Below are 21,961 nucleotides of genomic sequence, written 5' to 3'. Positions count from 1 at the left end.
CCTTGCCGCCTCTCTTATGCTCAGGAGAGTGATATTGCATATGGTCTGCCAGGATATAGATTTCAGGCCTGTCTGTAAAGGCCTAGACTCTAAGAATTTAGGTGTATTCTTATCACTTGGCTAGTTCTAGAGGTATAAAAGAGAGAATCAGAATCACTGTCTGCCGGTGTAAGGTCCTTCTCTTCCTGTGACAGTCTGAGGCCCTGTTCTAGGCTAAGGCCTCTGGCTAAGCAGCAGAGGCAGCCATAAGCTGGGAAACGACCGGTCACCTCCTCACATTCCAACCTAGTCACATTGAAAGAAGGTGCTATTGGGCTGTTAGGATACAATCCTGTCCTGATAGTGCCTATCGCCTCCAGAGAAAGGGAAGTGCCTAGAAGATGTAAAAGGAAACTTAGTTTGATAGCATCCCGTCTGGCAAGAACTCACTTATCCATAGCTGGGATGTGAAATCCTCATTTCTGTAAAAAGAAAAGGAGTACTTGTAGCACCTTAGAGACTAACAAATTTATTTGAGCATAAGCTTTCGTGAGCTACAGCTCACTTCATCAGATGCATTTCTGTGTTGTTCTATCATTGTAGTCCCCACTTCCCTATTGTTTGTCTGTATAATCTCTGTCTGGTTCTGTTTCTGTCTGCTGTATAATTAATTTTGCTGGGTGTAAACTAATTAAGGTGGTGGGATATAATTGGTTAAATAATCATGTTACAATATGTTAGGATTGGTTACTTAAATTTCAGGAAAATGATTGGTTAAGGTATAGCTAAACAGAACTCAAGTTTTACTATATAGTCTGCAGTCAATCAGGAAGTGGGTGGGTGTGTGTGGGGGGGAAATGGGAATCATGTCTTGCTAGGGGGGGGGGAAATGGGAACAGGGACACAGGTGTAAGGCTCTGTGGTGTCAGAGCTGGGAAGGGGGACACTAAGGAAGCAAACTGGAATCATGCTTGCTGGAAGTTCACCCCAATAAACATCAAATTGTTTGCACCTTTGGACTTTGGGTATTGTTGCTCTCGGTTCATGCGAGAAGGACCAGGGAAGTAAGTGGGTGAAGGAATAAGTCCCCTAACATGGTCACCTGGGGAAACGGAGGAAGTTTTAAATGCTAGCCCTTAAACTGCAAGTAATTGAACAAGTGTGGGGTTTGGCTTCTTGTTTCTTTCCCCCGCCCCAACCTGGTGCCACTTTTCTAAAAATCAAACTGTCTGGGAGGCTTTACACTGGTGCCTGTCCTCAGGGTTGCTAGGGGAAAGGGGACTTTTCTGAAGTAGCTTTTCTGAAGTTGCAACGAGTGATCCCAAGGATGTCTTCACAAAAGCTGCAGCACGTGACCTCTCGCCCATGCCTCGTGGCTTTATCCACCGTGGCTGGAGCAGCAAACTGACTCTTGCAGTAGCCAGCCGTTGTGATGATGGTCTGGCTTGAAGGGAAGTGCATTCAGTGGGGTTTCTTTTATAAAAAATAATTTTGCACCAGAAACAACGTATGGACTGTCAGTGCTACCCCTGTGCTTTGTATTCTTTGCAGCTGAAACCTAATCCATTGGCGCATCCTCCAGAACGGGACAGAGACATTCCCAGATTAGAAGGCAGAAATAGAAGACTCGGGAGGACTTGTTAAATGCGTTAATGTGCTCTTCCGAGAGTGACAAGACGGAGCTCAGCGCTTGGAGGACTGTACTGTCCGACAACCTGCACAAGGGCAGGGAGGACAGGAGAGCATGCTAGGAACACGAGCGTGCCACCCAGGAAGAGATGCTGTGGATTATGAGGGAGCAATCCGATATGTCTGGTTGAGGTCCAAGAATGGCATCTGGACTCTAGAATCCTGCTACAGCCTATGCTGAATTTGCTGAACATTGCCAAGTTCCACATCCTCCTCTCCAAAATGTCCTACTATGCGTGGAGGGGAGAAGTCTGGTATCCCTTCCACTCAACTCCAGGGGAGGGTACAAGGACCAGAAGGCACCCGTTCCCACACTTTTGATTTCTTTTGCTTTACAAAGCTGTCCTTGTTCCTGCCCCAGTGTTATCAGCTCTTTCACCCCAGGTTATCTTACTTTTCTTTGCTGTCTCTGTGATTAGTGAGGGTGGAATTTACAGGGGACGAAATTCATTCAGCACACAGTGGTTAGAAGGGGTGTCGTTTACAGGGGAAGACATACAATGAAGGGGGAAGTTTGGGAAGGAACAACACAGATGAGTGTCACGTTGCTGTGGGTCATTGCTGAGACTGGTTGTCAACGCCTCACAGAGACTCAGAGCCCCTTGAAGTGCTTTTCTTATTGCCCTGGTGTCTGGCTGCTCACAATTGGCTGCCAGGAGATCTGCCTCGACCCCCCCCTCCACTGGAAACTTTTCTCCCTTTGTTTCACAAATATTATGGAGCACACTGCAGTCAGCAATAACAACGGGAATATTGCTTTCACTGAGGACTAACTTAGTAAGCAAACAATGCTAGTGGCCTTTTAAACATCCAAAGGCACATTCCACCACCATTCTGCACTTGCTCAGCCTATGGCTGAACCGTTCCTTGCTGCTGTCCAGGCTGCCCGTGTACATTCTTCATGAGCCATGGGAGCAAGAGGCAGGCTGGGTCTCCCAGGATCATGACTGGCATTTCAACACCACCAATGGCTATTTTGCAACCTGGAAAGAAAGTCCCTGATTGCAGCTTTCTGAACAGACCAGAATTCCTAAAGATGCAAGCTTCACGCACCTCTGCCGCCCATCCCATGTTGATGTTGGCGAAACATCCCCTGTGGTATGCCAGTGCTTGCAATGCCATTGAGAAGTACCCTTTTTGGTTTATGTACTCTTTGGCAAGGTGGTCTGGTGCCAAGATCGGGATATACGTTCTGTTTATAGCCCCACCATAGTTAGGGAACCCCATCGTGGCAAAACCATCCACTATGTCCTACAAGTTGCCCAGAGTCACTATCCTTCTTAGTAGAAGTCGTTTGATTGCCCTGGCAACTTGGATCACATCAGACCCCACAGTAGATTTACCCACTCCAAATTGATTCCCCACTGACCGATAGCAGTCAGATACTGCAAGCTTCCACAGAGCTATCGCCTCTCACTTCTCAACTGTCAGAGCAGATCTTTTCAGGCTGGGGAAAGGTCTTCACAAACATCCATGAAAGTGGCCTTACACATTTCGAAAGTCCTGAACCCACTGCTCCGCATCCCATAGCTGCATAATGAGGTGGTCCCACCAGTCGTGCTTGTTTAATAGGCCCACGCGCCGTGGTGTCAAGGTGATGCACGACTGTCACCAGCAACTGGAAATTGCTCTACTCCATGGCTTCCAGCAGGGCTGCTTGCATTGTGTCACATTGTCCTGCTTCAGTTGAGTAAATGCAGCAGGATAAGGTGGGAGGTGTTTGTAATGCTCACAGCAACAGTGTACAGCTGAGTGGGGTCCTTGCTTACCGTGCTGTAGCATCTGCTTGGGTAATCCAGGCTTAGGGGAAAAGCATTAAAAATGCTTGGTTTCTTTGCCATTAATTTCAGGGGGAGGGAGGTAAGTGCATCATGGGAGGCTAACATGCTGTGCCCATAACCTCTTGTACAAATCATCAAAGCCCTGGCTGGGATGATTTATTTGGTGCTTTGAGCAGGGGGTTGGACTAGAACCTCCTGAGGTCTCTTCCAACCTTGATCTTCTATGAAATGTTTTGGTCCCAAAGGCATTCCAACCTCAACAAAAAATTCCACTTGGCTCCATGCACTGTGGGATAGCTACTTAGGGTGCAGAGCTCTGTGCATTGACGCAAGCCCTGCTAGTTATGGTTAGGGTTAGGATTTAGATTTAGGGTTAGGGTTTGTGTTTAGATTTAGTGTTAGAAGGACGCACTCCGCTGACACTCTCCGCATAGTGGGGACATGCGAGATCAACTTGCTTAAATCGGAGGCTCAATGTCAGTTTACATAAACCCAACTTAACTTTGCATAGACATGGCCTTCGAGTGCAGACTGAGCCTCCTTCTGATGAATTCCCAGGACAACCCCTGGTACCAGAGGGGAGATGAGAGGAGAGGGCAGAGGTAAGGAAGGAGTGTGCTGAAGGAAGGAGCCATCCTGGAGATAGAACAACTGAAAGCCCCCAAGGAGTTGAAACTCTTGGGTAATGCAGTAGACTCCTGGAAGAGATTGAGACAGAATTTTGATATATATCTATGAAAACAGCTAGGTTTGGTGAGAAAGACCAGCAGAAAATTGCAAACTTCTTAAACAGTGCAGGACTTGAGGCAGTGGATGTATTTATTAGCATGTAACTCAGGCTTTGTCTACAGTAACACTTTTGTTGATAAAACTTTTGTCGGTCAGGGGTGTGAAAAAACAGGCCCCTGCCTGAAAAAAGTGCCAGTGTGGACAGCACTATGTCAGCAGGAGACGATCGTTGGGGGTGGCTTAATTATGCCAGTAGAAGAGCTCTCTCCCATCGGCATAGAGAGGCTACAGGGTACAGCTGTGCTGCTGTCAGGTCTCTAGTGTAGACATAGCCTCAGGCAGGCAGAGGAAGCCGGTTATTGCACAGTTTTGCAGAAATGTGAAGAGCCATGCATAGTGCAAAAGAGCAAAACATTCCAAAGATAAAAGTTTCACCTTGGAAGAGAAAAGTAAGGTGAAGCTGTGATGTTCCCCTGGTGCTATCTGGACCGGTGATCAGCTTGCTCACTCCAATCCTCGACTCTGGGAGCCAGCCTGACCCTGCTCCACTATGAGAGCCCCCACTCCCGGGCTGTTCACGCACAGCCTCTGGTGTGGAAGCTGCTCCCAGCTACCTGAGTGAGCACTTTTGGCCAGGCACTGCTTGGATTGTGCAACCGAATGACTCTAGCCAATATCTCCGGTCCCAGACACAACCCTAGGAACCTCCATCCTGCAGTGTCCAGTTATGCCCGCTGGGTGCTGAAAGGTTATATGAGTTTGTCAATTTAACAAAGAAATTGATATGTACCAGGCTTGTTATCCCAAGGGGAGTCTCTGACACACTTCTAACTAAATGCACTCCTTCAGGTAGAACAAACAACAAATTTATTAACTACAAAACATAGATTTTAAGTTATTATAAATCAGAGCACAACAAGTCAGATTTGGTCAAATGAAATAAAAGCAAAACACATTCTAAGCTGATCTTAACACTTTCAGTTCTGTTACAAACTTAGACGCTTCTCACCACAGGCTGGCTGGGTTCCCTTCAGGCAGGCTCTTCCCTTTGACCAGCACTTCAGTCACCTGGCGGTGGTGTCTGAAGATGGAGGTGGAAGAGAGAAAGCATGGCAAATGTCTCTCCCTTTTATCATGTTCTTTCTTCCCTCTTGGCTTTGCCCTCCCCCCTTCAGAGTCAGGTGAGCATTACCTCATTGTAGTCCCAAACTGACCAAAGGAAGTGGGCGCAGAGACTCACTCGAAAGTCCAACCAATCCTTTGTTGCTGCCTAGGAGAGTGTCCTTTGTTCCAGTGAGGTTGGCCAGGTTTCTCCCATACATGCCCTGATGAGGTGTGAACTGTCCCTCTGCTCCTGGACAGTTTTGCCTGGGCTTGTTTTAAGCCATGAGGACACATTTTCAGACTCATAACTATAGACATGAAATTATGAAATTACTGTAGCAACAATGCTCAGTGCCTCATGAGCCTTCTGAAGACCCCCAACTTGACAAACTTTGCATTGGATACCACACAACCATTTTATAAGGATGAACATGGGGGTGCAGGGTGTTCCTCCGAGGTACAGTTTCAGAGTCCTTTGAAGAATTCTGAACAGATGTAAGTAGGGGAACAACCCCGTTCTTTTGAGAAACTTCCCTGGTTTATACAACACCCCCCAGTGGAACCGCCTATCGAAGGGATATGAATCCTCACCCCCACTCCCTTTACCTAGAGTCCTGCCTGAACTCGAGGGCTCCCCTTCCACTCTCAAGTGTGCCAGAGTCCTCAAAACCCCAAGAAGGCTGGCCCAGGATTCCTGGGGGGCTCGATCACCAACCTTTCTTTGGGTTACTTAGGGCAGGGGCTAGGGTGTCCCCATTCTGGGGTGCTCTCTCTACACTGGACACTTCCCAGACCTACCAATCATTACATACAGTTCAAGCAAATACAATTTATTAAACAACCACCAATTAGAAAAGATAAGGAAAAAATGGGAAAGATTAAAGGAAAACTCAGCACCCTGACCTGTGGCATGAGGGAACGCCAAATAGCCGTCTCTGGAACGTAAGTGCAGTTCACAGTCTGTCCCTCCCATGTCCCAGGCCTCTGCCCAGGCCCTGGCTGTGCTGCAGGGATGCTGCGGATCCGACACTTGCTCTGGTGGTGGAGGCTCACCCTCAGGCTCTGGGTGGAAAGGACCTTCTTCCTAGTGTCGCCCCACCACCCCTGTCGGGGTTAAGATCCCCCCCAATCTGGCCTGCAAGGCCTCTTGTCTGGGGGCTTCTCTCTTCCCTGGGCCCGCTGCCCAGGATCCCCCTCGCTCTCCCCAGCTGCTCACCGCACCAGGCACCGGACGGCTCCAGCCGCATCCCCAGCACGGCTGCTGCTGCTCTGCCTCCAGCTCCCTGGGCTGCTCCTCTGGCCCCTCTGGCTCTGGCTGCTGCAGCTCTGCTCCCAGGACCGGTCCGCTCTCTCTGGGCTGTGCCTCCGGCTTTGGGGCTGCAGCTCTGCGCCCAGCACTGAACTGCTCCCTGGGCTGCTTCTCTGACCCTGCTGGCTCTGCTCCCAGCTCAGCTCCGTCCCCTTCTCTCTCCTTAGCTCAGCCCCAGGCAGCCTCAGCTCATATGGAGGATGAGACCCCCAGGCTCCTGAGTCCCTCATTGGCCTGCCTGCCCTGTCAATCAGGCTGACCAGGAGCATTGGCCTCTCCCCATTGCCCCAGGGGCCTGGTTTTCCATTGACCCTGCCTTTTGGTACTGGGAGGTGGCCAATCAAAACTCCTCACTACGTTTTAGTAAGGGGCCAACAGTCCCCTTACACAGAGCTTACACATTCCATTCTTTAGTCACCCACTAGAGTTCAGCCCAAATTAAGTGCACATGGAACTATAGATACAAACCACCAGACATTAATTGGTTTGGTTTGTGCACTGAAGGATGCTCAGAGTGTCATATAGAAAGAAGGAGGGGTGCACAAAGAATCACAGGGAGTTTGGTTCATTTCTTAGAAGCCACATGGAGTAGAAAATATTGTTGAGCTTTGAATTTCTTGTATTCCTCTGAACCTGTCTAGACCCGAAATGAGGTACCCAGGCTGTGACAAGGACCCAGAATGAGGCCCACACAAATATTATCCTTGCAGGGGACTCTAGATAGATTTGTAGATTATATGGCCAGGCAGGACCCTGCTCTGACTTCCTGCATCACAAAGGCCATAGGACTGCCCTGGATTAATTCTTGTTTGAACAAGAGCAGGTCTTTGAGAAAAAATATCCCATCTCGATTGAAACGTGGCCAGTGATGGAGACACGTTGAGCTTGACTTGATGTTCTCTGGGAAGCCAGTGTGGAGCATGGAGGACATGTCTGATGTGCTCACAGTAGCCTGTGTTGCTGAGGAGACTCTCTGCAGTGTTCTGTACTAGTTGGAGTTTCATAAGCACGGAGGGTGTCATGCCCAGGTATATTGCATTGGTACCGTCTAGACAGGAGTGAGAAAGGCCTATATAACTGAGGCCAGGTCATCATCCACCAAGATGGGAATGAATCTCCTAGACATCCAGACATGGTAGAAAGCACTGCTCACAGACACTGCTATGAGAGAACTCAGCATCAGCAAGGCATCCAAGAGCACTCCTATACTATGGACTGAATTGCCCAGTTGTGGGTGTGAACCTGCAGTCAAAGAAGGCTTCACCGTGGCTGCCTGCTCTTCAAAATGCTTTGCTCTGCCCACCAGCATCACCTCTGTCTTGCTTGGCTTCCATTTCAGCCAGCTGTTCCATCCGGGAACTGGGCCATCTTGGTGATAGTGGTGTGGTCGTATGGGAAGGATAGGAGGAGCTCGGTGTCACCTGCATATTGCTGGTGTTTGAGTCCATGTTGTGTGACCAGTTCCCATAGTGGCTGCATGGAGATGCTGAAAAGCCCCAGAGAGGGAACTGATCCTTGTCGGACTCCACCAAGGAGGGGTGTAGTGCAGGAGGTGCAGTTTCCCATTACCACTAATTGGGCATGTCTCTCCAAGAAGGATTCACACCATTTTAGTGCATCCCTAGTGCAGCAGGATTACTGCTGCCCCTCAGTTGAGATAATAGTATCTCATTGTCAACAGTGTCAGATAATGTAAAGAGGTCCAGGAGGATGAGCATGGATACCTGCCCTCCGCCTGGTGAGAGGAGGAGATCATCCATCAATGCTTCTAAAGTAGGGGAAGTGGATAGAAATTGACAGAAATGAGAAGTTCTGAAGTATAGAAAATGGATAAGAGAAGCAAAAGACACCAGAGACAAATCCATGGCTAGCAAAGCTAAGGAAAATAAGGAGAATATTTTTAAATATTGTGACTGAGGTCCCTGGGGAGGTATTCTGAGGTTGCTCAATTAGGGGAAACTGAAAAGAATAGGCCAAACAATCCCCTAAGCTGGTGGTTCCTATGTCTCACAGGAGTGCCCTGAGCACCAGGCAAGTGGCTGTTCTTGGTGGTGCTTTCAGTCTGTCTGACTGGAGCTATTCCACTATGTAAAAACAAACATTTAGTTTAGCAGGGATTTGAATCTGGGTTTCCCATATTCCAGGTGAGGGTGCTGAACCATTGGGCTATGGGATATTCTGGGGGTGCAAACACTCAGATACACACACACACACAGAGGCACATGCACACACACATTCCCAACCTGCAAGACCCCATCCGGGAGGCGTGGTCTGAAAACCCCTAACAGATCAGACGTGCTGGGGAGATCGGGGGGGGGGGGACATCTCATTGGAGCGAAGACTCTGAGCAGCTCGTTAACTGTGGAGCACTGTCTGCACTCAGGTTACTTTGTGCAGAGTACTGACCAAACCTTAGGTTCCTACAGGGTTAGGCAGAAGATGAGCCGGGGTTTTGAAAAAGGCAGTGGCACCTAAGTTCAGTATTTACCTAAGTGCCTTTATGGATCTGTCCCTGGAAGCCTTTCTGGAACATGCTTTAGTCAAACAGGAGCTAAGGTTGTTCAAAGTAAAGGGAGTAGTATACAGTTCAATAGCATTCATCACCATGTATTTTTGACAGCTTTCTATGCCCCGCCCTCTTATATAACACCCTCTATACCCATTTCTGTTGGTGTCGAGGTTTGGCTCTGTTTTGCCAGTTTGATTTTTTTTTAAATTATTTTTTATGTTTGAAGAGGGGGATTGTTGCATGCTTGTTCTCTGAAGTATTTGATTGATTATTTAGAGAAAGAGGTCGAAAGAATAAAGAGAGAGCTTAAAGAAAAGGCAATTAAAAATAATGCTGTTTTAGGTTTAGAGGAGAAAAGGAAACAAAGGCTTTTAAACAGAAGAAAGATTGTTTGGTAAGGTTTAGTAAGGACTAGTTTGGAATATTACTAATAATAGAAAAAGAGAACTTAAAGAGAAATAAAGATTTTTTTGTTTTTAAAGGGTTAGTATGAAAGAATAGAAGAAGTTATTAAAGAAAAGAAAGATTTTTGGTTAGGTTTATTAAGGAGAGATTATTTTAAAGGACTAGTTTATCTTCTTCTTAAAGAATAAAAAAATTGATATAAATTTAAAAGGTTTATTAAATATAAAGTTAGGTTAAAAAAAGAACACATAGCAGAAAAAAAGGGAATTTTATAAAGCGAAGACTGTATAGTAAGCATATGGTAAAACTATAAAGGTAGGTTAATAAAGAAACATTTAAAATATTAAATATAAAGGTAGGTCATTACTAATGGCCATATAGACTGCCTGAGCATTTCCTGGCCAGATAGAGAGCAAGACATAGGGCCCAGGTTAACCTATCCCATCCGGTGCCTATGGCTACTCACTCAAAGGTGCAGAGGAATGCGTCCGGCTCATCAGCGGGGCCCGTCTTACACAGTCCCAACCCCAATGCTGAGGTGCCATCCTATCCCGTGGGACTCACCAGTTTTGTAGGAGCTGCTTAATGCACATTGTCTTGCTCCCTTATAAAGTCCTGCATGGTTTTCTGCTGTTCCACCTGCCAAGAGAGTAAGGTCTGCTTCTCCAGTTGGTGGGATTTCTGGAAGGCTCGCAGCACCTTTTGCATCTCCTCCTTCTGCTTCACCAGCCATTGCAGGGTCTCTTCTATCTCTGGGCTGCCATGCACTCGTCCTGGCTGTGGGTCCTGGACAAGCCACCATGTATAGTGCAGCGCAGCTCAGCCCCTCTTGCTTCTGCCCCTGCTGCCCTCACAGACCAGTCAGGGATGCCTCAGGTTGATGCAACCACCAGTGTACTTAATTTATAATTACTTCCCACCACCACCTTACTATCTATATACAGGATTTCACAGCCAGGAGTCACAAGCAGCAGACCAGAGCCACCAGTCCCTCTCAATCTTTGGCCTTTCTCTTCCCCACTTCCTTCCAGCCTTTATAGCCCCTAGCTAATTAAACTGGCAGCTGATTCTAGTTGCCAGGTAGGCACAGGTCTATTCAGCCAGCTCCAATCTATTCCCCTTAACTGGAGCAGGCATGTCAGGGGGCTGATTAAGCACTCCTTGCCAAGCATCCTGTCAAAAGGGCCAGACAAGGACCCTTAGCTCTCACAATGGGCCATAGAGGAAAAACTCCTCTGCAGTATGTCCAGTGACTGCCTTTGTGAGTAATCAAAGGACGCAAGGACATGTGACATGCTCATGTGACCCTGTACTCCCATTTGGGCCAGCAATTTTCCAGGCACCTGGGCTGTGGGCTGAGTTTGGGACAGTAAAATTTCATGCACAGGGCAGAGGATATAGAAGGGGCCCTGAGACATCCCCATCTTATCTTCATTTCTCTGGACTGAGTTTCCAACAAGGAAGCTCTGTACAAGGACTGATGACACCCAACCTCCTTGAGTATTTTTTGGAGAGACTTTTGCAAGCTAGCACTTTATTCCATCACTCCTATGATCGTGATCTATGAACACTGAAATATCACTTGGATGTATCTGATCTATTAACCATTTATAACTCCTTTTCTTTTACTGTTAAGCCTTTACTGGGCAGCAGTGTGATTATTGGGTATGATCTTAATCTTATACTGACCTGGCTAAGTGTCTCTGGTCTCTTGAGATTGGAAGGACCCTATATGTGCTATGAAATTGGTTTTCACTGGCCTTCCATCATGGACTCCAGTGTCCGGATGGTGAGCCAAGGGCTGGGATGCCTCAGGGGACTGCATTTAGACTTCTAGTTAGCCAGTGTGGTCAGACAGAAGTTTATATTTGTTGCTGGCTTGGTCTGATGTAATGATAGAATGACTACCAGTGTGGGGTAAGTCTGCCCTATTTCTCAGCAGTTTGTCCCGATTTGGCAACTTCAGCTCTGTCCACTGAGGCATGGTGAGACATGGACACAGAGTTGACTGTTGATAGGTGCTTCACAGACTATTGCTCACTTACTCCCAGGAGGTATCTCACTTTTACAGATGGGGAAACTGGTGCAGCAGGAAGGGAAGTTTCTTGAGCCAGGAACATAGCCCATCCATTGCTTAGTCTCTGTCAGACCTGGCTTGTATGGTCCATGCAGCGGCACAGAGGCCTTGTGCTCTCTCTCCATTGGAGTCTCCGGTGAGGGGATCTCCCCTAATTTCAGTGGGGTTGCAGCCACTTACACCAGCTGAGGATTTGGCCCAAGTCATTTAACTAGAGCTAAAGCATCAGCAGAGACCAGTGAGCTGAGAGCGGAAAGTGCCAGCTCTGCCACGGATTCGCTGGGTGACCTTGGGCACAGCCTCTCCATGCATTAAATTGAGATTATTTTTATTATGTCTCATATGCTGCTACCAAAAGGCGTAATCAGAGTATTTGAGTCACACACTGCATTGATTTGGTTCCTTGCAGCACATTGTTGGTCCTCTCTGTAGAGCTCCAGGCAACGTGTGGTCCCTGGTAAAAAAGCAAGACGAGACTGAAGACTGAGCTGAGTGGAAACCTGTTTTTGAGGCTGTTGTTTTTTGCTGTTTCTTTAATAAATTCCTCCTGTTTAAGAAGGATGGCAACTCCACTGATCACGACACACACATAGTGTCACTGCATCTAATACAACCCAGAGGAGCAATGCCCGTTCGTGGTCAGACCAGTGGTGCTATTCCTCTAGATTTGAGGGGGGTGTATACCCCAGAATGCGATCAAGCTAATTGAAACCATATTATGTGCATTCAGCCACCCTGAATTAATGAAACACAACACTACATCATTAAGGGTTAATTTGGAAACACGCTTTTAGAAGCTGGCAGTTTCTGCTAATTGGAATGGGAGGAGGGGACAGATGAGTAAACAGCTAAGACTGAAAACCTTAGTGGTTGGAAAACCTTGATTCTAGATGCTTCTGATATTAAAAGTTTATTGAAAGTTAGAAAAATGATGGTCCAGTAGGAGTCATTATGACCGATGTGATTTGTAGAAGTTAGTTATAAAAGATTAGCCAATAGATCATACTTTGAAGCAGTCATAGACTATCAGGGTTGGAAGGGACCTCAGGAGGTCATCTAGTCCAACCCCCTGCTCAAAGCAGGGCCAATCCCCAATTTTTGCCCCAGATCCCTAAATGGCCCCCTTAAGGATTGAACTCACAACCCTGGGTTTAGCAGGCCAATGCTCAAACCACCGAGCTAGCCCTCTGAAACCATCTTGAGAGACATTTTTCCTAACACCCTTTCTCCCTGGTGGGTGAGCAACTGGCCACTGTGAACCAGCTGTTAATTACTTAATACCGTTCCAGATGTTAGGTAACTACCTGGGATGTTCTAAACCTATTGTTTATCTCTGTGTGTGCTTAAACCTAATAAACTGCAGTGCTAAACCAGAGCATACATACTTGCATGAGTCTTATCAGACAGAATCGTTGAGTTCCTGTTGATTTATTCCTTACACCTCCTGCAGTAAAATAGTTAAGTTGCCCTTGTTGGGGTTCTGAAAACCGTGGGTAACAGGGGGTCAGGACTCCCGGTTCCTATTCTCGTTGTGGCACTGACTTATTGTGTGGCCTTGAATAAATAACTTTACTGCTTAGTCCGTCCATGACATGGAGATAACGCTGCCTAGAAACCTAGCTAAAGAGCTTCTAGATGTAGTGATCAAAAGCATCACGCAGAGTGCATGTTAGACTGAGCTTCCCTGTTCAGCTTCAGCCCCTGGGCAACGGTGGCCCTGTAGTTCCAGATAAGGTGCCGTGTACGTGTGTGAATAGCTGGCTAATGGAAGTTGTGCTGTTTATCCCCCTAACTGTGAGCTTCCAAAGCCACTCCGGCCTCTGCCCAGCATCCTGCTTTCCCAGCTAACGCAGGGGCTTATCCTTCCACCTCTCTTAGCTGTTGTCCACCTGGCTTCAAAGCTGATCTCTTGCCCTGCCCCAGATGACTGGCCTAAGAGAAAGGACTCCCAGCCATACCCATTGCAGGGACTCTGTCTGCTACAGGCCCCCAGGCTGGAGGAACAAAAGGAAACTGAAAGCTAAAGAAAGACACAAAACAGTCTCTTCCTTCAGGACTTTGTAGCAGAGCTTTAGGCCCCACAAGCTGTATGATGCACAGCCTCACCCACTTGCCGACCCTCAGCTGATTTTGTGAGGTTTCCTGGCTTCTCTCTCAGCTGCTGACTGGCCTGTCGGATCCAGTGCTGTGTCCTGGCTGCACTCACTGCAGGCTCCTTGTCAGGCCACAGCAGCTCCCGTCACAACTCCAGAGCAGAGGGAGCCCAGCTAGGAGGAGGAGGGAGGTGGAGAGGATCCAGTGAGTGATGAGGGAGGGGAGAATAGGAGAAAGCATCCAGGGCAGGGGAATAGGGGAAGAGGTGGAGAAGGGAGAGGGACCTAGAAGGAGTAGGTGGATCAGGGGGCATGACCTGATGGCGATGCAGAAGTGTCTGTGCCCTTGACGGAAGATGTGTAGCAAGGACGGGGCTTTGGGGGAAGAGGCAAGGTTAGGGGCGGGGCCCTCGGGGTCAGTGTGGATAGTTCTCTGAAAACACCCACTCAATGTGCAGTGGCAGTCAAAAAAGCAAACAAAATGTTGGGAATCATTAGGAAAGGGGTAGATAATAAGACAGAAAATATCATATTGACTCAATATGAATCCATTGTACACCAACATCTTGAATACAGCTTACAGAGCTTGTTGACCCATCTCAAAAAGATATACTGGAATTTGATAAGGTTCAGAAGAGGGCAACAAAATTTATTAGGGATATGGAACAGCTTCCGTATGAGGAGAGATTAATAAGACTGGGACTTTTGGAAAAGTGATGACTAAGGGGGAATATGATAGAAGTTTATAAAATCATGACTGGTGTGGAGAAAGTAAACAAGGAAATGTTATTTATTCCTTCTCATAACAAGAACTAGGGTCACCAAATAGGCAGCAGATTTAAAACAAACAAAAGGAGGTGTTTCTTCACCCGGCACACAGTCAACCTGTGGAACTCTTTGCCAGAGGATGCTGTGAAGGCCAAGACTCTAACAGGATTCAAAAAGAACTAGACATATTCATGGAGGAAAGCTCCATCAATGGCCAGGATGGGCAGGGATGCTATCTGTTAGGGGGTTTATTCCTTCACGTGCTTACTTCCCTGGACCTTCTCGCATGAACAGAGAGCAACAATACCCGAAGTCCAAAGGTGCAAACAATTCGATGTTTATTGGGGTGAATTTCCAGCAAGCATGATTCCAGTGTCCTTCCTTAGAGTCCCCCTTCCCAGCTCTGACACCACAGAGCCTTACACCTGTGTCCCTGTTCCCATTCCCCCCCTTAGCAAAACATGATTCCAATCTCCCCACCCCCATTCCCTGTTCCCATCCCCCCTTACTTCCTGATTGACTGCAGACTATATAGTAAAACCTGAGTTCTGCTTAGCTATACCTTAACCAATCATTTTCCTGAAATTTAAGTAACCAATCCTAACATATTGTAACATGATTATTTAACCAATTATATCCCACCACCTTAATTAGTTTACACCCAGCAAAATTAATTATACAGCAAACAGGAACAATCACAGAACCAGACAGGGATTATACAGACAAACAATCGGGAAATGGGGTGATAGATTCTATCTACAGTGATAGAACAACACAGAATGAGGATTTCACATCCCAGCTATGGATAAGTGAGTTCTTGCCAGACAGGATGCTATCAAACTAAGTTTCCTTTTACATTTTCCAGGCACTTCCCTTTCTCTGGAGGCGATAGGCATTATCAGGACAGGATTGTATTCCTAACAGCCCAATAGCACCTTCTTTCAATGTGACTAGGTTGGAATGTGAGGAGATGACCGGTTGCTTCCCAGCTTATGGCTGCCTCTGCTGCTTAGCCAGAGATCTCAGCCTAAGCACAGGGCCTCAGACTGTCACAGTCAGAGAAGGCCCTTACATCGGCAGACAGTGATTTTGATTCTTTCTTTTATACCTCTAGAACTAGCCAAGTGATAAGAATACAGCTAAATTCTTAGAGTCTAGGCCTTTACAGACAGGCCTGAATATCTAGATCCTAACACTGTCCCTACACTCTGTTTGCAGAAGCTCGGACTAGACAACAGGGGATAGATCACTTGATGATTACCTGTTCTGTTTATTTGCTCTGGGCACTTGGAATTGGCCACTGTCGGAAGATGGGATACTGGGCTAGATGGGCCTTTCATCTTCCCCAGTATGGCTGTTCTTATGTTATTAGGGGTCCAGTTACAAGCATTTAGAAAGGTGGCAATCCAATGAGTTCTACATAAACATATTCCCCAGTTTGTCATGCTGACAGCACAGTAAGGTCAGGAAAGGGTTTAATGTCTCTTTGTCCAGTCAGTGATTCAGGGAAGAGGGCCGAGCACCATGTCAACAGCCACCTCTGCACGGAGCTCGGTCCAAGTGCCAGAGCACCAGGAGAAAACTTTAGGTCCCTTTATGAGTAAAGAGACTGAACAGCCTGTCCCGGATCTGTTTGGTCCTCACCCCATAGATGATGGGGTTTAGCATGGGGGAAACCAGGAGGTACATGTTAGCAATGAGAACATGGAAATGCAGGGCTACATTGTGGCCATACCGGTGCATGAGAGAGGAGAAGAGAGCTGGGATGTAAAAGGCCAAGATGGCACAGAGGTGGGAACCACAGGTCCCAAAAGTCTTGAGCCTGGCTTCCTTTGTGGGGAGGTTGAAGATGGCCCTGAGGATCTGGATATAGGACATGGTGATAAAAAACACATCCAGACCCTTCACACAGAATAACACAAAGAGGCCGTAGTAACTACTGATGCGGGTGTCAGCACAGGCCAGCTTCACCACAGCCATATGTTCGCAATGCGTGTGGAGTATGATATTGGTTCTGCAATATGGCCACCACCTCGCCAGGAAGGGATAGGGCAGTATGAGCATGCCGCCGCGCAGTACCACGGCCAGGCCAATCTTGGCCACCACGGGGTTTGTCAGGATGGTGGAATGTCTCAGGGGATCACAGATGGCCACGTAGCGATCCAGAGCCATGGCCATGAAAATCCCAGACTCTATCACTAAGAAGCAGTGAAGGAAGTACATTTGGGTGAGGCAGGCACTGAAATCTATGTCCCTGGAATTGAACCAGAAGATACTCAGAGTTTTGGGCAGGATGGATGCAGACAGAAGCAGGTCGGTGATGGCCAGTATGCAGAGGAAATAATACATGGGCACATGGAGGCTCGGCTCCATCTTCACGATGAACAGGATGGTGAAGTTCCCCAAGACGGCTGTGGCGTACATGGCACAGAAGGGGATGGAGATCCAGACATGGGCTGCCTCTAGGCCAGGAATGCCCAGCAGGATGAAGGTGGAGGGGTTGGTGAAGTCGGTTGTGTTGGAATCTGACATGACGTAGGTGAGAAGGTGTCCAACTCTGAAGCAGAACAGTGTCTCCTGCATGTACCGTATGTTCCTCAGACTTCCTCTATATGCCCAGTGTCGAGGGTGATAGTGGCAGTGTCAATGCCTGGATGGAGAGACAATGTTAATATGAGATACTAAATGCACTACTGGAGGCTCTTCTCATGGGGGAAGCAGACTGGTCGCTCTGCACACACTGAAAATGACATTTTCACTATTAAAAGAAATGAATTATGGACAACTGACCCTACTAATGCCAATTCCATGTTTCAAGGTGCTCCGTGCACCAGTAATTTCTACATGTCATGGTCTGAGAAAAGTTAATAGGTAACATGAGTGCGGATACTGGGTTTCCATCATTGTTCCTTAATACTATGTAAGCCCAGCCTAGAGAGTCCATGCTGTAGGGAGTTTCCCATTTCCCCAGTTGATCAAAATCTGAGACGTGCCAGGGGAAACATTCCAATTAGAACACACCACAGGGAAAAGTCCTCGTTGTCATTAACAGCAGCTCAACAGAAACACCGGCTCATTCACAGTAGTGGCCAAAACAAAGACCTAAGGACTGGGATGGAGAATAATGTGCTCTGGTCATGCACTGAGTTTCCATCACCCAGTCTCTATAAAGGATATAGCAGATAGAAAGGGGATTTCTGAGACAGGCTATGAGAATGGGGGAGGCTGCCATAGGCCGACAGGCTGAAAAGTCTGGGACTGCTGAGTTCAGAGAAGAGACAAAGAAGGGTGCATATGATAGAGGAAAGCAAAATGAAGAACGAACTGATGACATTCAAATGGAGAAAAAGAAAATAGGCAATGAGAATGGGGGAGGCTGCCTTAGTCAGATGAGGACAGACTGAAAGTCTGGGACTGTTTAGCTTAAAGAAGAGACAAATAAAGGGGCATATTATAGAGAGGAAAATAAAGAATTGAACTGATGACATTCAATTGGACAAACAGAGAACATTTCCCAACCAGTAATATCTGTGGATACTTAGTGCTTCAAACGGGCTAATTTCCCAAACTGAGAGAAACGATCAGCAGAACTGATTGAGAGGAAAATTTTAGACAGAAAAATGGGACTGAATCGTGGGAGTTCTTTAAGACGAGTTTATTAAAAAGACCCAATTCCACAGTCAAGAAAGTGGAGAACTTTGGCTAAAAACACGGTTCAGTGGCAAAGTGAAGGGTGCAATTAGTAAGGGGGAAGCAATATATAATAAATGAGGAAAAGGGAAAAAAGCAAGCAATGCAAATCTGAAGTTATGAAAATTGATAAGGGATGTTAAAGACATCAGGGAAAACCCATACTTGGAAGGGTAAGGATAACAAAAAGAAGCAGTATGATATACACATATCACAAAGTGATGAAATACTTTCACCTTCATTAGCAATCAAGGAGGATGTTAAACAGCATCTACAGTTGAACCGTAGAGTTACAAACACCAGAGTTACGAACTGACCGATTAACCACACGTCTCATTCGGAACCAGAAGTACACAGTCAGGCAACAGCAGAGCCACAAAATAAGAGGCAAATATAGGACAGTTCTGTGTTAAGCGTAAACTATTAAAAAAATAAAGGAAAAATTTTTTTAAAAAATTGACAAGTTTAGGAGAAAATGAAAAATCTGGCAAGGGATTAGTTAAAAAAAGTCCAGGAATATAATTAATGCCAGCTCCAGCCCAGCTTCAGCCCCAGCACTGCTGCTGCTCCTCTGCCTCCAGCTCCCTGGGCTGCTCGTCTGGCCCCTCTGGCTCTGGCTCTGCTCCCAGCTCAGCCCGGGCCCCTGCTCTCTCCTTAACTTGGCCCCGCTCTGGCCCAGGCCGCCCCAGCTCAAATGGAGGCTGGGACCCCCGTAGCCCCCTGGTCCCCTCATTGGCCTGCTTGCCCTGTCAATCAGGATAACCAGGAGCGTAGGCCTCTCCCCATTGCTCCTGGTGCCTGTCAGTCTCAGGAGCCTGGTTTCCAATCGACCCTTCCCGTTTCTTTTGGTACTGGGACTTGGTCAATCAAATATACACAGTAAGTCTTACAAAAGGGCCAACAGTAACCTTTCACAAAGCTGATGCTAATATGCCCAATCTGCAACTGTGGAAAGTTCACAGAAGCCTTCAATGCTCAGTCCAGTGGGGTTGGAGCAGCAGATTGCACCCATCCCATTCTTCAGTTACACACTGGAGTTCAGCCCATATTCCGTGCACCTGGAATTATAGACACAAAGCACCAGACACACAACAGTTTGGTTCATGCCCTGAAGGACACTGGGAGTGTTATATGGAGAGAAGGAGGGGTGCACAAAGAATCACAGGGAGTCTGGTTCATTTGCTATCAGCAGTATTGAGTAGCAAGCAGCACTGAGCTTTGAATTTCCTGTATTCCTTTCAACCTGCCCAAACCAGAAATGTGGCACCCAGGTTGTCATAGAATCATAGAATATCAGAGTTGGTATGGACCTCAGGAGGTCATCTAGTCCAACCCCTGCTCAAAGCAGGACCAGTCCCCGATTTTTGCCCCAGATCCCTAAATGGCCCCCTCACGGATTGAACTCACAACTCTGGGTTTAGCAGGCCAATGCTCAAACCACTGAGCTATCCTTCCCCCCTCCCCTGTGACAAGGACCCAGAATGAAGCGCTGTCAGGGTTCCTTCCCCACTCTGAACTCTAGGGTACAGATGTGGGGACCTGCATGAAAACCTCCTAAGCTTACTTTTACCAACCTAGTTTAAAAACTTCCCCAAGGTACAAATTAATTTTACCCTATGCCCTTGGATTTCCACTGCCACCACCAAACTTTATCTGGGTTTACTGGGAAACGTAGTTTGCACACTTCTTTCCCCCCAGAATCCTCCCAACCCTTGCACCCCACTTCCTGGGGAAGGTTTGGTAAAAATCCTCACCAATTTGCATAGGTGACCACAGACCCAAACCCTTGTATCTTAGAACAATGAAAAAGCATTCAGTTTTCTTACAAGAAGACTTTTAATAGAAGTAAAGGAATCCCCTCTGTAAAATCAGGATGGTAGATACCCTACAGGGGAATTAGATTCAAAACACAGAGAATCCCTCTAGGCAAAACCTTAAGTTACAAAAAAGACACACAGACAGGAATAGTCATTCTATTCAGCACAGCTCTTTTCTCAGCCATTTAAAGAAATCATAATCTAACACATACCTAGCTAGATTACTTACTAAAAGTTCTAAGACTCCATTCCTGTTCCGTCCCCGGCAAAAGCAGCATACAGACAGACACAGACCCTTTGTTTTTCTCCCTCCTCCCAGCTTTTGAAAGTATCTTGTCTCCTCATTGGTCATTTTGGTCAGGTGCCAGCGAGGTTACCTTTAGCTTCTTAACCCTTTATAGGTGAGAGGATTTTTCCTCTGGCCAGGAGGGATTTTAAAGGGGTTTACCCTTCCCTTTATATTTATGACAAGCACACACAAATATTATCCTTGCAGGGGACTCTAGATAGATTTGTAGATTATATAGCCAGGAGGCACCATTGTGATTATATTCTCTAATCTCGCGCATCACACTGGCCATAGGACTGCCCTGGATTAATTCCTATTTGAACTAGAGCAGATATTTGAGAAAAACATCCCATCTTAATTGAAACATGGGCAGTGATGGAGACACACCCGATCCTTGCTAAATTGTTCCAATGGTCAATTACCCTCACTGTTAAAAATTTCCACTTTGTCTCTAGTCTCAATCTGTCTATCTTCTACACCCAGCCATCGTCTCTTGTTAGACCTTTGCCTGCTAGCTTTAAGAGCCTGCTGTTGTCAAATTTATGTTCCTCATTATAAGTGCTAATAGAATGCAATCATCACTGATTCAGATCAGATGAACTGCAGACTTCTGTACCAGTTTGAGTTTCATGAGCAATGAAGGCGTCATGCCCAGGTATACTGCATTGCTACAGTCCAGACAGGAGGTGACAAAGCCCTATATAACTGAGACCAGGTCATCATTCAACAGGATAGGATGGAGTCTCCTTGTCAACTGCAGATGTTAGAAAGCACTACTCACAGACCGTTCTATGAGAGAACTCAGCATCAGCAAGGCATCCAAGAACACTCTGAGACTACGGACTGAATTGCCCAGTTGCTGGTGTGAATCTTCAGACAAAGAGGCTGCACCATAGCTGCCATCTCTTCAAAATGCTTTGCTCTGCCCACCAGCATCACCTCTGTCTTGCTTGGCTTCCATTTCAGCCAGCTGTTCCGTCCAAGAACGGGCCATTTTGGTGATAGTGGTGTGGTTGTATGGGAAGAATAGGAGGAGCTCGGTGTCACCTGCATATTGCTGGCATTTGAGTCCATGTTGTGTGATCAGCTCCCATAGTGGCTGCATGGAGATGCTGAAAAGCTTCAGAGAGGAACTGATCCTTGTGGGACTCCACCAGGGAGGGGTGTGGTGCAGGAGGTGCAGTTTCCCATTACCACTAATTGGGCATGTCTCTCCAAGAAGGATTCACACCATTTTAGTGCATCCCTCTGGACTCCTGCTGCCTCTCAGTTGAGACAGCAGTATCTCATTGTCAACAGTGTCAGATAATGTAAAGAGGTCCAGGAGGATGAGCATGGGTACCTGCCCTCCGCCTGGTGAGAGGAGGAGATCATCCATCAATGCTTCTAAAGTAGGGGAAGTGGATAGAAATTGACAGAAATGAGAAGTTCTGAAGTATAGAAAATGGATAAAGAGAAGCAAAAGACACCAGAGACAAATCCATGGCTAGCAGGGCTAAGGAAAGTAAGATTTTTAAGTATATTAGAAGCAGGGGAAATCCTTTACTAGATGGAGATGGTAACACTGTTAACAACGATGCAGAAAAGGCAAAAATGTTCAATAAAACTTTCTGTGCTGTGTTTGGAAAGAAGCAGGATGATGCACTGAGATCCACGTTAATGTCCTTCCAGTCCACTGGTAAATATGGAGGATGGTAAACAGCACCTATTAGGAAGTGATAT

The 21,961-nt window shown here is 46.8% G+C and overlaps 1 protein-coding gene across 1 annotated transcript; it reads right to left on the bottom strand.

Moving 5' to 3' along the window:
* Nucleotides 1–16,027: 16,027 nt before the first annotated feature.
* On the bottom strand, nt 16,028–17,026 carry LOC102948014 (olfactory receptor 52R1). The gene has a single exon (XM_007070768.4). It carries the CDS (start codon nt 17,024–17,026, stop codon nt 16,028–16,030), a length of 999 nt encoding a protein of 332 aa, XP_007070830.3.
* Between the last annotated feature and the right edge of the window lie 4,935 nt (nt 17,027–21,961).

Source organism: Chelonia mydas, chromosome 1 (genome assembly GCF_015237465.2).
Source record: "Chelonia mydas isolate rCheMyd1 chromosome 1, rCheMyd1.pri.v2, whole genome shotgun sequence".
Taxonomy (NCBI): Eukaryota; Metazoa; Chordata; order Testudines; family Cheloniidae; genus Chelonia; species Chelonia mydas.
This window is presented reverse-complemented; position numbering and strand designations above follow the sequence as displayed.

Excerpts from the sequence above, each read along its gene's own strand:
- LOC102948014 (XM_007070768.4), bottom strand. The coding sequence starts at position 17,026 with ATGCAGGAGACACTGTTCTGCTTCAGAGTTGGACACCTTCTCACCTAC.